The 16,148-nt window shown below is 40.0% G+C and overlaps 1 protein-coding gene across 1 annotated transcript; it reads right to left on the bottom strand.

The window, feature by feature from the left end:
• Positions 1-3,820: 3,820 nt before the first annotated feature.
• LOC106095774 (1,5-anhydro-D-fructose reductase) lies at positions 3,821-13,064 on the bottom strand. Its single transcript, XM_013263099.1, has 6 exons — positions 12,882-13,064; positions 7,214-7,394; positions 6,968-7,152; positions 4,558-4,674; positions 4,114-4,496; positions 3,821-4,047 (listed from the first exon to the last, which is right to left on the bottom strand). Exons 1-6 carry the CDS (start codon positions 12,954-12,956, stop codon positions 4,017-4,019), a joined length of 972 nt encoding a protein of 323 aa, XP_013118553.1. The 5' UTR covers positions 12,957-13,064; the 3' UTR covers positions 3,821-4,016.
• Positions 13,065-16,148: the final 3,084 nt, after the last annotated feature.

Below are 16,148 nucleotides of genomic sequence, written 5' to 3'. Positions count from 1 at the left end.
GAGAATGGATAGAGGATTGGAACAGGTCATACAATGGCGGTATAATTGAGGTGACGATAGGAAACCTGGAAGGAATGGAAGAAGTTTCTGATTGGCACTGCTACCAGCGGCACAGTTTTGGATTGACGGAACTCTGGTATTGCCATCTGGAAGATCATGCAGCACAGATGGATTGAAGCTTGAGGATAGAGTGGGCCTGCTGATCTACATTGAGAACCCAGGGAATAAGATCTGTTTTCGACTGCCTTACCATAATACGGTTCTGTAGGCGGAGATGTGTGCGATTATGGAATGCGTAAGGTGGTGTGGTGTAAGCGCGAGAACGTCGAGTGTGCACACCTTACGGGTATGATGCACTCCAAGACTGCCACGAGCAGTCTTGGAGTGCATCATTTGGGTGCCGAGACATCGCGAAGAAAGGACAGCCGTCAATAATCTTGGTTAACCCGAAACCTTTCGGGTTGATGCAGTCCGAGTTAAGGGCGTGGGGGAGGAACGGACGAACTGTTGAACAGCGAAATGCTTCTATGGGGAGATCCGGATCGTGAGAAGACGAGGCTATTACTAAAAGGAAGTAAAAAGTAGCTCAGTATAGCTTTAGGTATTTTAACGGGACTTATGGGACTACGAGCTCACTTATACAAAATAGAAGGGGCAAGTGATAGCATGCCTAGGGCACGTGGGATTTCTAGGCTTTCGCGGCCAACAGACCCCGGCACTTAAGTTGGACACAATATCAGCTTAGGGAAAACAATTATGGATTTTGTAAGCAGCACGGATTTCCTGACTTAGGTTTTTTTTTTCGAGGTTCCTTTTTATACCCTTCACCATAGGATGGGGATATACTAATTTCATCATTCCGTTTGTAACACCTAAAAATATGAGTCTAAGACCCCATATATTCTTGATCGCCATGTCCGTCCGTCCGTCTGTCTACCGAAAGCACGCTAGCTTTCGAAGGAGTTAAGCTCGTTGCTTGAAATTTTGCTTAAATACTTCTTATGAGTGTAAGTCGGTTGAGATTGTAAATGGGCCAAATCGATCCATGTTTTGATATAGCCGCCATATAAACCGATCTCCTGATAAGACTTCTTGAGCTTTTAGAGGGCGCAATTCTTATCCGATTTTGCTGACATTTTGCACGTGGTGTTTAAGTATGTCCACCAACATCTGTGGCAGGTATGGTTCAAATCGGTTCATAACCAGATATAGCTGTCATATAATCCGATCTCCCGTAGACTTCTTAAGCCTCTAGAGGGCGGAATTCTTATTCAATTTGGTTGAAATTTTGCATAGGTCTTTTTGGTATGACTTTTAACAAGTATGGTCTAAATCGGTTGATAACCTGATATAACTGGCATATAAAGCGATCTTCCAATTCGACACTCTGAGCCACCGGAGGTCACAATTATTAATTGACTTACCTGAAATTTTGGAGTTGCTATTTTTTAATGACTTCTAACAGCCATGACAAGTACGGTCCATATAGGTTAATAACTTGATGTTGCTCATGTATATATTGAAAAAGCCATTCAAATAACTGGACAAATGCGATCCATGGTGGAGTGTATATAAGATTCGGCCGAACTTAGCACGCTTTTACTTGTTGGTATTTAGAGCGCACAACAAGCCGATTACTGGCTTAGGTGAATACCCTATTAATATCCTCACCCTTTTTAAATTCAACCTATAATTGGCTGGAAAATAACAACCGGTGAACTTTAACGCCTTAAAGTGAACAAAGTGTTTGTGTATCGCATCATAAATGGTTGTAGTGATACTTGTAACGTGGTCACCAAAAATAACTGCAACAACACCTGAAATGGCTCGGTGAGAGAGGCCTGACTTCAACGAAACCCACAGCACAGCACAGTGGGTGCAACATATATTGAAAAGCGTGCGAATTTAATCTCATATGCGGATGATTTGGTACTGAGCCGAGGCAAGTTTCGTCGACAATCAGTGAGACCAGGGAAAGAAAACTGAGGATTGTGTCAAGATGGGCAACGATAAATGGCCTAGGACTAACCCAAGGAAGATGAAGCTGTTGTTTCTCACTCGGTGATATAAGATACCAGATTTTAAACTTCCATCTTCAAACGGGACCACACTGCAGTTTACTTAGGCATAGTCCTCGATTTGAAACTATCCTGGAAGATAAATACGAAGGAAAGACACTCGGAGCTTCTAGACCATTGTGAGTTCAATGATGACGTTTGGAGCACTGGTATGGTGGGAGGCTATTGACATGAAGACTCGTACCTGGAATTTCGAGATAATGTAAGAACTAGTCTACATTGGACCAAGAGTTGAGATCCATTCGACGGGCGGTGTAAGGAAGCGATGCTGATATGCAACCTATTAGATTAAGCTAAAAAAAGTTTGCGGATTAAAATCAGCCCCATGCAACTAAGCCAGCAATCGGCTTCTTGTGCGCTCTAAATTCCAATCTACTCTATTTTACTTGTTCGGCCCTAGTCTATTATTGTATTCCCACCTAAATGCCGGAGTCGGTTAACCGGGAAAGCCGTTTTAACATAAGAAATGTTCCAATACGAGGGTTGCCTTTTATATTTCGGGATTGGGCAACCCTTGTGTTGCAAACTTTCAACTGACAGCTCTATCGTAAAGCTAGACATTTTTGAGGTTATACGTACACAGAACGTTTTGACATACGAGCGCTATTTGTGTTGTTTACAGTAAGTTAAAAGATTCATCTCGCCCAAAAGATGGAATTAAATTGTGAACATTTTCCTGCGATTATTTTTTACAACGTTTGACGTATTTTTTACAACTTTCGTACAACAACCGAGGTCGTAGTTCACGCTAAGACGAATTACGTGAAGGTCGTCCAAAATCAGTTGTTGTTCCAAAAACCTTTGATGCTGTGCGCCAACTGATATTGCAAGACCTTCATGTGACCTATCGTGAGATTGAGACAACCTGAGGCATTACTGGGACCAGCATACATTCAATATTGCATTAACATTTGAACGTTAACAAAATTTGTTAGTGTTGGATCCCACACAATTGTCAATCGCTCAAATAAAGGCTCCTGTCGATTGGTTGACAGAAATGCTTCAAAAATACAAAACAACTGCATTTTTGAGCGTTCAAAACATCGATTTGATGAGTGATTCAGCGTATAATTCTGACTTGCCACCGAATGACTTCTTTTTATTCCCGTACGTAAAAAATTAAATGAGAGGTCAACGTTTTTCGACACATGAAGAAGCGGTAGATGCGTTTAGAATGCATGTTTTTGGCAAAAGTGTATAGATCTTAATGGGGAAAATTTTGAAAAACAATAAAGCGATTTTCGATGATTAATATTGATTTTTGTGTTCTCAAATCCCGAAATATAAAAGCAACCTTCGTATCAACATCCTCATCTTACTCGCACCACTAACACACGCTATCACCTGCTGCCCCAATTCTGCATAAGACAGCTCTTAGTCCATTTTGTCCCGTAGTGATAGCGAATATCTTACCGACCGTCTTCTTGCCTCTCTTCTGTATTAGCTTCTACTTATCACCTAAACGATGTGAAGGTGGCTATATCCAAACGAAGCGCAGGGCAAAGATACTCACACTCGACGACCTCGCGTCGGAACTATATCGCCAAGGTTGAGTATAAGTTGAGGGAGCTCGACATGCTGAAGGGGGAAAGAATGGAACTGCGGGCCTAGTGTAACTGGAATCGACCTCAATACCAGCCTGCATCGTTTCCATATATTCAGGTTATTCCCTAAGGACATCTGATTATACTGCCACTCGTCCATCACTATGGGCTATCCCCCAAGTAAACTACACATACGAATACAACACACAAATTTATTTAGAGCAAAATAATGTCATGAAACCCCATCGTTTTTTTGTTTTAGTATTGAGCTGTGCTATAATTTTCCTTAAATAATTTTTTTGAATAGTTGGCTATATCATTATCAGTTTAACAGAAACAAGCTTGGTGCGTTAGACATAATTTCTTGTATACCATAAAGGATGCAATAGCCATTCTAGAATGGAAATTCGGGATGCCTTTCAACACTGCAAGAAAAAGGTTTTACATTCAAAAAACACTCTCTCAACTCCTTTGAGTTATTTAGATATTACCCTGGGAAAAATTTAAAATCGCATACGCGTATATTAGCATCCAATCCTTTTAATTTCTCTATCTCCTCTTCATTCAGTTGAAAATCGAAAATGTCCAAATTCTCTTTGATTCGCTCAGGATTGGTGCTCTTAGGTATGGCGGACAAACCGCAGTCAATGATCCAACGCAATAGAACTTGAGCTGGTGTTTTGCCATGAGCTTCAGCAATTTCTTTTACCTCGGGAATTTCCATTAAATCGGGCAATTCGCGTTCAATGCCAACCATTTTGTTTAGACCAGCAATGCCTTTGGAGCCTAGGGGCGAATAGGCGGTGACGGTAATGGCCTCTCGTTTACAGAAATTCACCAAATCGGGTTGTTGCAAATAGACATGGTGTTCAATCTTAATTTGGGGTGTAAGAAAATTAAACTTGTTTGCTATAACAAATTATACATGTAATTACCTGCAAATTAGCCGGTCTAACCTTGCAATTTTTTAATATCCTTTGAATTTGTCTAGCTGTAAAGTTGGAAACACCAATTGCCTTGGCTAAGCCTAAGTCGTAGATAAGCTCCATTTTCTAAAAACAAACAAAAACAAAAAGTTCTCTATAAAAATATTTTTAGGAAAAAGAATAAAGAGCGAATAAGTTTTGCAATATTTGTGATTGTTGCTAATAGCATTGATAGATAAGTTGAATTTGAACAAGGGAAATAAGTTTTTACTGGGCTTCTATTGGTGCAAGTAGTCTTTAAGACCTCTCTTCAAATTTGGATGTGTACTTTACAACCTACACAATTTTAGTTGGTATGTAGAGCAACATTGATCCATTTGACAAAGTCCGCTGAAGAAGGTTCATGGCGAACCAGAAATCGCGATACGGATAGCCAGTCAATTGTTTTTAGCAACATTTAGCATTGACATTAGCATTGATCAGAATGGTCTAGTGCCGGACAATATCCTGCAATGGAATCTCAATAGGAAGATATAACCATAAAAATTGTGAAAGTTTTTTTGTACGGAGGAGACCGAGTGGAAATCCGAGAAATACCAACTGGGAGAAGTGCACAAACTGTGATCCACTGGAGGATTTCATTGATTGCAAGGAAATGCCCTAATGAAATATTTAAGTTGGATCACGTAACGGAGAATGAAGCCTTTCTAGGCGGGAAATATAAATCTCAGTACGACAAGGAATTAAAGATCTATAAGTCTGTCACCGCGTTTACTCAAAACACTGGAAAGTTTGCTAACCCTGAAGGTGAGGCAGGGATTGACACTGGATAAATTCTCTTCACGATGTGGAAGACATCTCTCGAGCGGGAGACATCTCTCTGATGGAAGAATGGCATCTTGGCGTTCTACGAGGGAGCATATTCGTTTAAGTACCCTTCCCCAAGAGAAAGGGCACTAAAACCACCCTTCCCCAAGAGAAAGAGCACTAAAACTATACTTCCCCAAAAGAAAGCGTACTAAAACTATCCTTCCCCAAGAGAAGGGCGCTAAAACTACCCCCGCCAAAGAGGAAAGGTACTAAAACTACCCATCCCCATAAGAAATGGTAGTAAAACTACCTATCCCCATAATAAATGGTAGTAAAACTACCCTTCCTCAAAAAAAAGGACACTAAACCTAGCCTTCCCCAAGGAAAATGGTAGTAAAACTACCCTTCCCCAAGGGAATGGGCACTAAAACTACCCTTCTCTAAGGGAAAGGGTACTAAAACTACCGTTTCCCAAGGGACAGGGCACTAAAACTACCCTTCCTTAAGGGAAAGGGTACTAAAACTACCCTTCCTAAAGGAAACGGGTAGTAAAACTACCCTTCTCAAAGAGACAGGGTACTAAAACTACCCTACTACTACCCAGGGTACTAAAATGTACTAAACTACCCTTCCCTAAGGGAAAGGGTACTAAAATTACTTTTTCTTAAGGGAAAACGTACTAAAATTACCCTTCCTTAAGGGAAGAGGTACTAAAATTACCCTTCCCCAAAGGAAAGTGTTATAATTTCCTTCCCAGCAGACACATTAATAGGTGTGAGCCAGTGTCCCTTCGTGGAACGAAAACACATCGGATAGACTACCAACCTTAGGAATAAACAATTAAAGCGTGCTAAGTTCGGCCGTGCCGAATCTGTCCAAGCAGCAAAAATTAAAGCTTCTAGGAACCGACAAGGATAATCGATATATCAGGTTATAGACTGATTTGAACCGTAATTGGCACAGTTGTTGGAAGTCGTAACTGAATTCCACATGCAAAATTTCAGCTTACTCGGACAAAAATTGCGGCTTTCAGGGGCTCAAGAAGTCAAATCGGGAGATCGGGTTATATGGGAGCTATATCCAAATCTGAACCGATATCGCCCATTTGCAATCCCCAACGACCTACATCAATATAAAAAATCTGTGCAAAATTTCGAGCGGCTGGCTCTACGCGTTCGACCGCTATCCTGATTTCGACAGACGGACGGACGGATATGGCTAGATCGACTCAGAATGTCGAGACGATCAAGAATATATATATATACTTTATGAGGTCCTAGATCAATATTTCGAGGTGTTACAAACGGAATGACTAGGTTAGTATACCCCCACCCTATGGTGGTGGGTATAAAAGATAGGACCCTTTGTGGTTTTGCACATAATCTGATACGCAGCTCAATTCAACTCAAGCCCATAATCTCATATAGCTCCTATAAATACCCATCTATTCTTTAAGAAATTTTAACTAGTCACATTCCTGATGGAGAATATAGTTTCAGCCCTGTCGAAGTTGATGCGCTTCTCCTTGTTTTATTTTCCCACAGTGTTGCACCACATGCCAGGTTCAATTGTTTTTCTATAAAAATAAATTTCACATTTTGCTGCTCACCTTCCATACAGCTAAGTGATCCGTATTGGGCTCCACAACTACCAGGCCATTTTCATCACGCTTAAAATCACCATTTTCCACTTGAACGCCAAAGGGAACATGTATCAAATATAAATCGACATAGTCCAATTGCAAATCGTCCAATGAATTGCGTAGGGTTGGTTCAACATAATCAGGAATGTTTGCTATATTGGAGTTGGATGTTAAGATATGTGATTGATAGTTTTCATTCATTTCACTACTTACCCGGTGGTGGCAATTTAGTGGTTATAAATAGTTCTTCACGTTTGAGACGTCCCGAATCCAACCATTCCTTTAACACTCGTCCAATGGCTTTCTCATTCATGTAGATGGGTGCTGTATCGATATGACGATAGCCCGCCTCCAATGCGGTATTCAAGGCCGATTCGATTTCCTCATCGGGAGCCTAAAATTAGTTATAGGAAATTGTTGAAAGGTAAAGTAAAAAAAAAGCTTTTAGTGTGTTCCGTACAAAGCTTAGTAAATATAATGATATGATAATATAATGATAATGATATGTTAAAGAAATTCCTTTTCTATGTCTATAACACTATATTGCCATGATGGTAGAGTTGGTTTACAATGTTCTGCATGTAATTATTTTTATTGGATTGACACCTTAGTGCATATGGAAGCCAATTGAACAAATACATACATTAGTCGAAAGTGATTAATTTTTTAGAAGCAAATTGCTGTTGATTAACTACTTGGGAACAATGAAAGTCCATATACATTAGGGTGTATTATTATTATTTATTTCATCGACAACTGACAATGAAATTCAATTTCTTTGTAACATGTCGAAAGCACACATTATTGGAAGGTAATAAAAATAAGCCGTTCCAAAATAAGCCGCAAAGACTTTTTATTCATGCTTTTTATGATTACTGAGAAAATTTTGATTTTTTGGGGGGCTAATTAAATGTTGTCTGCTTCTTTATTAGACGCATATACAAGGAGTTACAATCATTTTTACGTTAAGAACGACAATTTTGGATTTGTCCGGCCATAGACCATTTCTTTTCAAAGAATAGCACAGCAAAGAACTTTCAAATGTAAGACAAAATGTATGATGTTGCTTAAAAGCATTTGACCGGTTATCTGTATCGCGATTTCTGATTCGCCAAGAATCTTCATCAGTAGAATTTGTCAAATGGATTATGGTACTTTACATACCAACCCAACTAGAGTAGGTTGCATGATCCATTTGCTGATGAAAGTTATTGCTTTGCTATTCTTTGAGTAGGAAGTATAGAACCAAATGGTCTCTAGCCGGACAATATCCTGCAATGGAATCTAAAAAAGATTCTAAGGCCAAAAAAAAAAGAAATCGAAAAGACATTTTTTATATTTTTTTAAATAATTTTTGATAAAATTTTGATTTTTTTCTAAGTTAACGAATTGTCGTCCATGTCTCTATTACGAATTGCTGACCATTTCTTTCTTTACGTGGGGGTGTGAATTATCATCCCAACAACAGTTTTCAGTGGTGGGTTTCCCCTCCAAACTATAGGCATGCGAAGATCCGATAGGATCGACCAACACTCAAACCATGTGTCTTCGTCAAAAGCCTTTGCAAACCAGTAGCCTGTCGGCTAGTGGAGTTCGTGTCAGTTGCTCAACCAATCGCGGTCTCATTAGCAGACAATATGTTACGGCTTTTTCTTCTATCAACCAACATGCAGGGGATGTCCCCTATGAATGCAGTGCATTGCGTTGGCGAAAGAATATTAGTAATTGGAGGGGGAAAAGGATGTAGTGTTTATTGACATTTGTCTTGGATCTCTAGATGTGAAAGTGGGTGGGAAAAACATTAGCCGGAAGTCGATTTCACGTATTATACAACTATCGCTCCACTGGAAACAGACGCAGACCAATAACCGCCTAGTGGATACCACTATGGTAGCTATCCTTGAGCGGCTGTCCAATTTCTTCCGTAATTAACTACCCATTACGAGGTTCAGAGATGTTTTTGCGAAGCGAAATAACAGCATGTCCGCTCCACTTAACAGTTCCACTTGAAGTTCATTCTGAGCCTACTCCTGGCCTCTGGAGAGGCAGAGTTCTCTCCATTGAAAACAGACTCAAAGCATCAACCGCCTACTGGATATCACTATGGTAGCTATCCTTGAGCGGCTGTACAATTTCTTACGCAAATAACTACCCATTACGAGGTTCAGAGATGTTCTTGCGAAGCCAAATAAAAACACGCCCGACCCACTCAACTGTTAACATTAGAATCACTGCAATTTGACAACGATAAAAAGGCCGTGGGACTATCCCGGGAAAAACTGAACAGATACAGAACTCGTAGACACAGAGTAGAATTTCAAGTTTAATCTCTGACTGCATCTCTGAAGGGAAACAAAATTACTTGATCTAATCCTCGATGCGTAAAACGCTGCAAACAGTGTCAGTAGGGAATGTTCAGTAATTAGTGTTTTTATGTTACTATATTATCAGGACAATAAGTGCTTTCTTCAAACAGTTGGGTCAGTCGAGTGGAGTAAACCGTTGCCATCTGTCGTGTTTTCAGCTTTTCAATGTCCAGCTTGCGTGCAGTGTCAGATCGTACTTTTCTCGCCATGCTAAAAAGGGTACGAACCTTTACTGCAACAAGGTAATGATCCGAATCTATATTCGCTCCACGAATCGATCGTGTATCTAACATTTTGGATGAATATGGTCCGAATCAGCCTAAAACCTGATATCCCAGCTCCCATGTAAACCCACATTGCGTTTTGACTTCTTGAGCCTCTAGAGGGAGCAATTCTAGTCCGATTTGGCTGAAATTTGACTTCAGCTACGATCTCCAACATCCGTGCTAAGTATGGTCCAAATTGTTTCAAACTCAGATATGGCTCTCATTTAAATCGATCCCACGATAAGACTTCTTAAGCCTCTAGAGGGAGCAATTCTAGTCCGATTTGGCTGAAATTTCGCACGATGACTTCTGCTACGACCTCCAACATCCGTGCTAAGTATGGTCCGAATTGGTCCAAACCCAGGTTCGCATTTGAATCGATCCTACAATTAGACTACGATTAGACATCTTGAGTTCTTATCCGATTTCGCTGAAAGCGGTTTCTTCTATGACCTCTTACATCCGTGCCTAGTATGGTCCTAATTTGTTCAAACCCAGTTATAGCTCCTATATAAACGATCTCCCGATTCTATTTCTTGAGCCACTGGAGGGCGCAATTCTTATTCGATTTGGCTGAAATTTTGTATGAGGTGTTTTGTTTCGACTTTCAATAATTATGCCAAGTATGGTTCAAATCGATCCATAATCTGCTATATCTCCTATATAAACCGATATCCTTATTATATTTCTTGATCCAATAGTGGGCGCAATTTTTATCCGATTTGGCTTAAATATTGTACAGCGACTTCTCCTATGACCTTCAACATGCATGCCAAATATGGTTGAAATCGATCTATAACCTCATATAGCTGCCGTATAAACCGATCTCCCGATTTTACTTCTTGAGGCTAGGGCCTCAATTCTTATCCAATTTGGCTGATATTTTGCACAATGACTTCTACTATGGTCTTCAACATCCAAACCAACTATGGCCCGAATCGGTCCATAACCTTAAATAGCTTATCCATTATCCTTTGTTTGCCCATTAAGAGACATCGGGCTAAGAACTGGACAAATGTGATCCATGGTGGAGGGTATATAAGGTTCGGCACGGCTGAACGCTTTTACTTGTTTTTAAATAAAACGTAAACGATTTCAGCATTATTATCGACTTGAAATACAATCAAAACATTTATGAATGAAACTTGACTCCGTTCATATGGCCACTGCGGGCCAGTTTTGCATCGTTCAATACGTTAGGCCCTATTTTCGATGACTCGAGCACACATTTCAGCCGAAACGGTCGCTATTTCCCGTTCAACGTCGTCGGCTTATTGGCATAGAGCAAAAACTTGACGTAGCTCCAAAGAAAATAGAGTAGAGGCGTCAAATCTCACGAATGAGACGGCCAATCGACTGGGTCATTTCTGAGATAACACGCTCATCAAGTTACTCTTCAATAAATCGATTGTAACGTGTGCTGTGTGGCATGTGGCATCGTCCACATGTCGTCCGGGACCGTATCTTCCAATTCAGACTAAAAATAATCAGTGAGCTTGGTGCGATGTCTATGCACGGTAGATTGGCGATGGCATCATCGATAAAAAAGTATGTCCCAATGACGCCGCCGGCATTCAAACTGCAACAAACAGTTATTTTTAGTGAATGAAGTGTTGATTCATGAGGCACACGTGGATTTTCACTTTACCAATAACGCTTATTTTGCTTACTGACGTACCCATTACGGCAAAAAAAAAGCTTCGTCATCGAAGATTACTTTGCTCTTAATTTACAGACGCACAGTGGGAGAAAATCGAAAACAGCTAGTAAAAAATATGCTATATGAGAACGGGTAGAGATATCTCTTTAAAATTTGGAGTAGTTAGAGCTGAGGTGTTATTTTTTCAAAGTCGTTGTAAATATTGTCACGAATTCAAAATCATGCAAGAAAATGAAACTGGAAGCACAAATGGCTTTGCAAATGGCAAAATACAAAGCCAATCTCGGCCACCATTTCAAAAAATAAATAAAAAAACTCGTCTATTGAAAATCGGACTAAAAATAAAGATTTGTCAGCCCGAACAATTTTTCGAAATGCCGAGGCGTCCAACTTTAGGGGCCTACCAATAGTCGCCCGGATCACCTATGGCTTTGAAATTTTGCACACCGTCTCGATAATTACTCTAATTACTTCAAAGAGATATCCCTACCCCTTCTCATACGGCATATTTTTTACTAGATTTTTTTTTTTCGATTTTCTCCCACTGTAAATGAATGAAAATGCTGAGTTTACTGAATAAATTGTCAATAGCAGTTCGATAACTAGTGAAATAGTGCGTTCACAAATTAAACTCTAAGTTGCCAAGTCGCTATTGGAAAAACCCTGTCCGTGTGTCTGTCCGTCCGTTACTTGTCATCACGATGCAGTCTTTAAAATTTGAGATATTAAGCTAAAATTTTGCGCAGACGCATATATTTGTTAATACCCAGCTTAAGTTCAAATTGGATAATTTTTGGATATAACTGTCATATAGACCGAACTGCTTATATATAAATCTTGAACCAATGAAACGGCATTTATTACCCGATTTCGAAGAAATTTGGTACGGTGAATTGCACTTGGCCCCCAAAGTTCAAACTGAATATAGTTGACATTGCACTTTATTTAGATATAGCTTCCATATTGACAGATCTTCCTATTTAGGGTCTTAAGCCCTTGATATTCTCATTTATTACTGAATTTCACTGAAATTTGGTACACTGAGTTGCACATTGGCCTCCGATATCTATACATCCGGTATGGACCACATATACCGTTTTGCCGATTTAGAGTCTCACGCCCATAAATGCCGCATTTACTATCCTATTTCTCTGAAATTTGGAGTTGAAATCTTTTTATTGTGGAGGCCACCGTAGCGCAGAGGTTAGCATGTCCGCATATGACGCTGAACGCTTGGGTTCGAATCCTGACGAGACCATCAGAAAAAATGTTCATCGGTGGTTTTCCCCTCCTAATGCTGGCAACATTTGTGAGGTACTATGCCATGTAAAAACTTCTCTCCAAAGAGGTGTCGCACTACGACTCGGCTATAAAAATGAGGCCCCTTATCATTGATCTTAAACTTGAATCGGAATGTACTCATTGATAGGTGAGAAGTTTGCCCTTGTTCCTTAGTAGAATGTTCTTTCAACCGATGTCCCAAGCGAATGTGGCTTAGATTGGGCCATAATTTGAAATAGCTGCCATATATACCAATCTGTATAATTAGGGTCTTAAGCCCCTAAAATTTGTATTTGAAATAAACATACCATCCATGTACCAATGCCAAAAGCTGGCATAATGACATCATTGTTAAATGTTAAAAATTTATCACAAACTGCCATTGTTTGCCTTTTTGTTTTTCTTTTGTTTTATTTTCCCGGCAACTATTCAATGGATATTTTTCCACTTGTTGTCTCTGCTAGACACTTCTAAATTCAATGACAATTCAAACTCAACTGAAAGTATTCGAAGGATTCGAAATGAATTATATTGTCGTTGGGGGTGTCCTTGTTCCTGCTATTAAACACACATACTAATAACTGCTCTTTCCCACTTGAACCTGGCATTTACTTTTTGCTGTTTGGTTGTTGTTGTATTTTTTTAACATTTTCAATAATTGACGAAGTTCCTACGAATATTGAGGTGAGGGGTCTTTTTTTTTTGAAAAGAAGGAGAAATTTAAATGCTTATAGTTATAATTGAAGACTAAGCAAGCGACATAGCACTGCGTAAAAGCAAGTGATATAAAGTAACTAGAAACACGTAAAAATTACATTAGTTTTGGTGGAGTCGAACTCTGCATACCCACCACCATGTGAAATAAAAATGAAAGAATTTGCCCATGAACATTTCACTAAGGAACTGGGGCAAACTTCTCACTTATCACTGGGTGCTGATTAAAATTTTAAACTCAATGATAAGGTGCCTCCTTTTTATAGCCGAGTCCGAACGGCGTACCGACATTGGGTTTTGCAATTGTCACCTATTCTGACTACAAGTTTCGAGTCGAACTTCCTATAGCCATCACTATGTATCCTTTGCTAATGATATCTGCCTAGGTGGTAATTAAGAAACGTTTGTTTTTGCAAGCGTCACCTCTTCTGGCTGCAAGTTTCGATAAGTTGTTGCCTATCCCGGCCCAAACAGGATAACTGCGAGCTCCACCTGGACTGCAACTTTGAGCTCCCACTTGTGTGGTGTTCATCGTTATGATGGGTAGCTTAGCCGAAAGCTATCGGGCACGTCCACAGGTTGCGGATAGTGGAAAGCTTCGTATTACGCGAAGCAGCTGCAATGCGACGGGTGGCAGTCAACGATTTCGAAAAAAGAGTCTCAGTGAGGGTCAGGTGGCACTGACTAACTAAATACAAAATTTTCCAATGAACATTCCATTAAGGAACAGGGGATACTTCTTTCATCAATTAGTGCAGTTCGATTTATGTTTAAGCTCAATGATAATGGGCCTCCTTTTATACGCAGAATTCGAACGGCGGGCAGCTCACGAGACATCCATGACTCACGAGAAACTCGCGACTCGAGAGACATTCACAACTCACGAGACATTCACATCTCACGAGACACTCACGGCTCACGTGATACTCACGAATCAAAAACGAGAAAATCGCGACTAAAGTTAAAAAAAAAAACAAAAAACTCAATTTTTTGCATGCTCTCTGCTGCAACTTTGAGCTCCCACTTGTGTGGTGTTTATTGTTATAGCTTAGCCGAAAGCTATGGGGCACGTCCACAGGTTGCGGATAGTGGAAAGCTTCGTAGTACGCGAAGCAGCTGCAAATGCGACGGAAGGCAGTCAACGATTTCGAAAGAAGAGTCTCAGTGAGCGTCAGGTGGCACTGACTAACTAAATACAAAATTTTCCCATGAACATTCCATCAAGGTACAGAGGATACTTCTCTCATCAATTAGTGAAGTTCGTTTTATGTTTAAGCTCAATGATAAGGGATCTCCTTTTATATGCAGAATTCGAACGGCGGGCAGCTTACGAGACATCCATGACTCACGAGAAACTCGCGACTCGAGAGACATTCACAACTCACGAGACATTCACATCTCACGAGACACTCACGGCTCACGTGGCACTCACGACTCACGAGACAAAAACGAGAAAATCGCGACTAAAAAAAACGAAAAACTCAATTTTTTGCATGCTCTCAAATCATACGGCATTTTAACGTACGAATCTGTTACCGATGCATAAAAATTAAAAGATCACATAACTGCTTAGGCAGGGCTGATACTTTTTGTATAGTAATTTTCGTACGTTCAAATGTTGTATAATTTGGGACGTATGAAAAAAAAATGTTATTCGCTCCATGGAAAAATATTTGTTTAACCGTGACTCGTGAGTTGTGATTTTCTCGTGAGTCGTGAGTGTCTCGTGAGTCGCGGCTTTCTCCTGAGTCGTAAGTGTCTCCTTAGTGGTGAGTGCCTCGTGAGTCGTGCGTGTGTGTGCATGAGCGTTCGTGAGTAAAATGTTCGTCTCGTGAGAGTGAGTGAGTACGTGGACGTGAGTATAAAATCACTCACGCGCACATCTCTAGTGCAAATGATACTTGAAATGACAAGGCGAGTTATTGGTGCCTTCAAATAACCAATGGCCAACATCAGCATCTGTTCCCAGGTTTGAGGTGGCTGAAGGTCAACACCGTCCGATCTTGGTTTGGGCGCTGGGATTACTTTGCGAAACAAAATAATTGTTATAATGGAGTCCCCTAAAGTTAACGACAAACGCAAACGAACAAATGGCCATGATCTGCGTACCTGCACCTGAAATATCTATACTCTTAATAGAGAAGTTGGAGTATATGCACTGGCGAATGTATAGGAAAAGTACAAGGCAAATATTACCGCCTTACAGGAAGTGCGATGGACAGAGAATGGCGCCACAACAACACCAAACAGTGAAAAACAATACTATAGCTGCAACGGTATGTTTACGACAGCACAACCAGGCATTTTGTATTTAATGGCAACAAAACGTTTTAGAAAACAATTTCTTTAAAAAATTGCCCGAGCTTTGCATTTGCCGTCTTCTTTTGAAAAGGCCTCAATTCAATTTGTATTTTATTTAGACCAGAATATTTTTCTAATTTTCTAAAATGGCTTGTTGTCAAAAACCTCCAACTGGCGAACGTGTTTTTCTTCCAAATTATTCATTTAAGGCTTTGACTGAAAAGTTTTATGCCCGACACGATAACATTGAAGAGATCAGAGGGCAGCTGAACCGCATTCCCTATTTTGAGGAAGAAATCGAAAAACGTCTTTGCTATGATGCCCGTAAAAAATATCTCTTCCCCATAACGGAAAATCAATCGTACGGATGGTATGAGTATTTATCCGAAAGATATACGGGATTGGATCGTGAGATATTAATGCATCCTATACTCTGTGATGAGGTGATGCAGGTGGAAAAGAAAATTGCATTGGATGTTATGCAAGAGAAACAATGGAATAAATTGTAAATAAACAAATTTTGAATTTCACTGTAGAACTGGTCGAACTGAAAAAAAAAA

Source organism: Stomoxys calcitrans, chromosome 2 (genome assembly GCF_963082655.1).
Source record: "Stomoxys calcitrans chromosome 2, idStoCalc2.1, whole genome shotgun sequence".
Taxonomy (NCBI): Eukaryota; Metazoa; Arthropoda; class Insecta; order Diptera; family Muscidae; genus Stomoxys; species Stomoxys calcitrans.
Note: the sequence above shows the minus strand (reverse complement) of the source record. Positions and strands in the feature narration are given on the sequence as shown.

Coding starts and splice junctions, on each gene's coding strand:
- LOC106095774 (XM_013263099.1), bottom strand. CDS start 12,956: ATGGCAGTTTGTGATAAATTTTTAACATTTAACAATGATGTCATTATG. Junction 7,395..12,881: donor TTGGCATTGGTACATGGATG/GTATGTTTATTT, acceptor AACTAATTTTAG/GCTCCCGATGAGGAAATCGA. Junction 4,675..6,967: donor ATCACTTAGCTGTATGGAAG/GTGAGCAGCAAA, acceptor GTTTGTTTTTAG/AAAATGGAGCTTATCTACGA.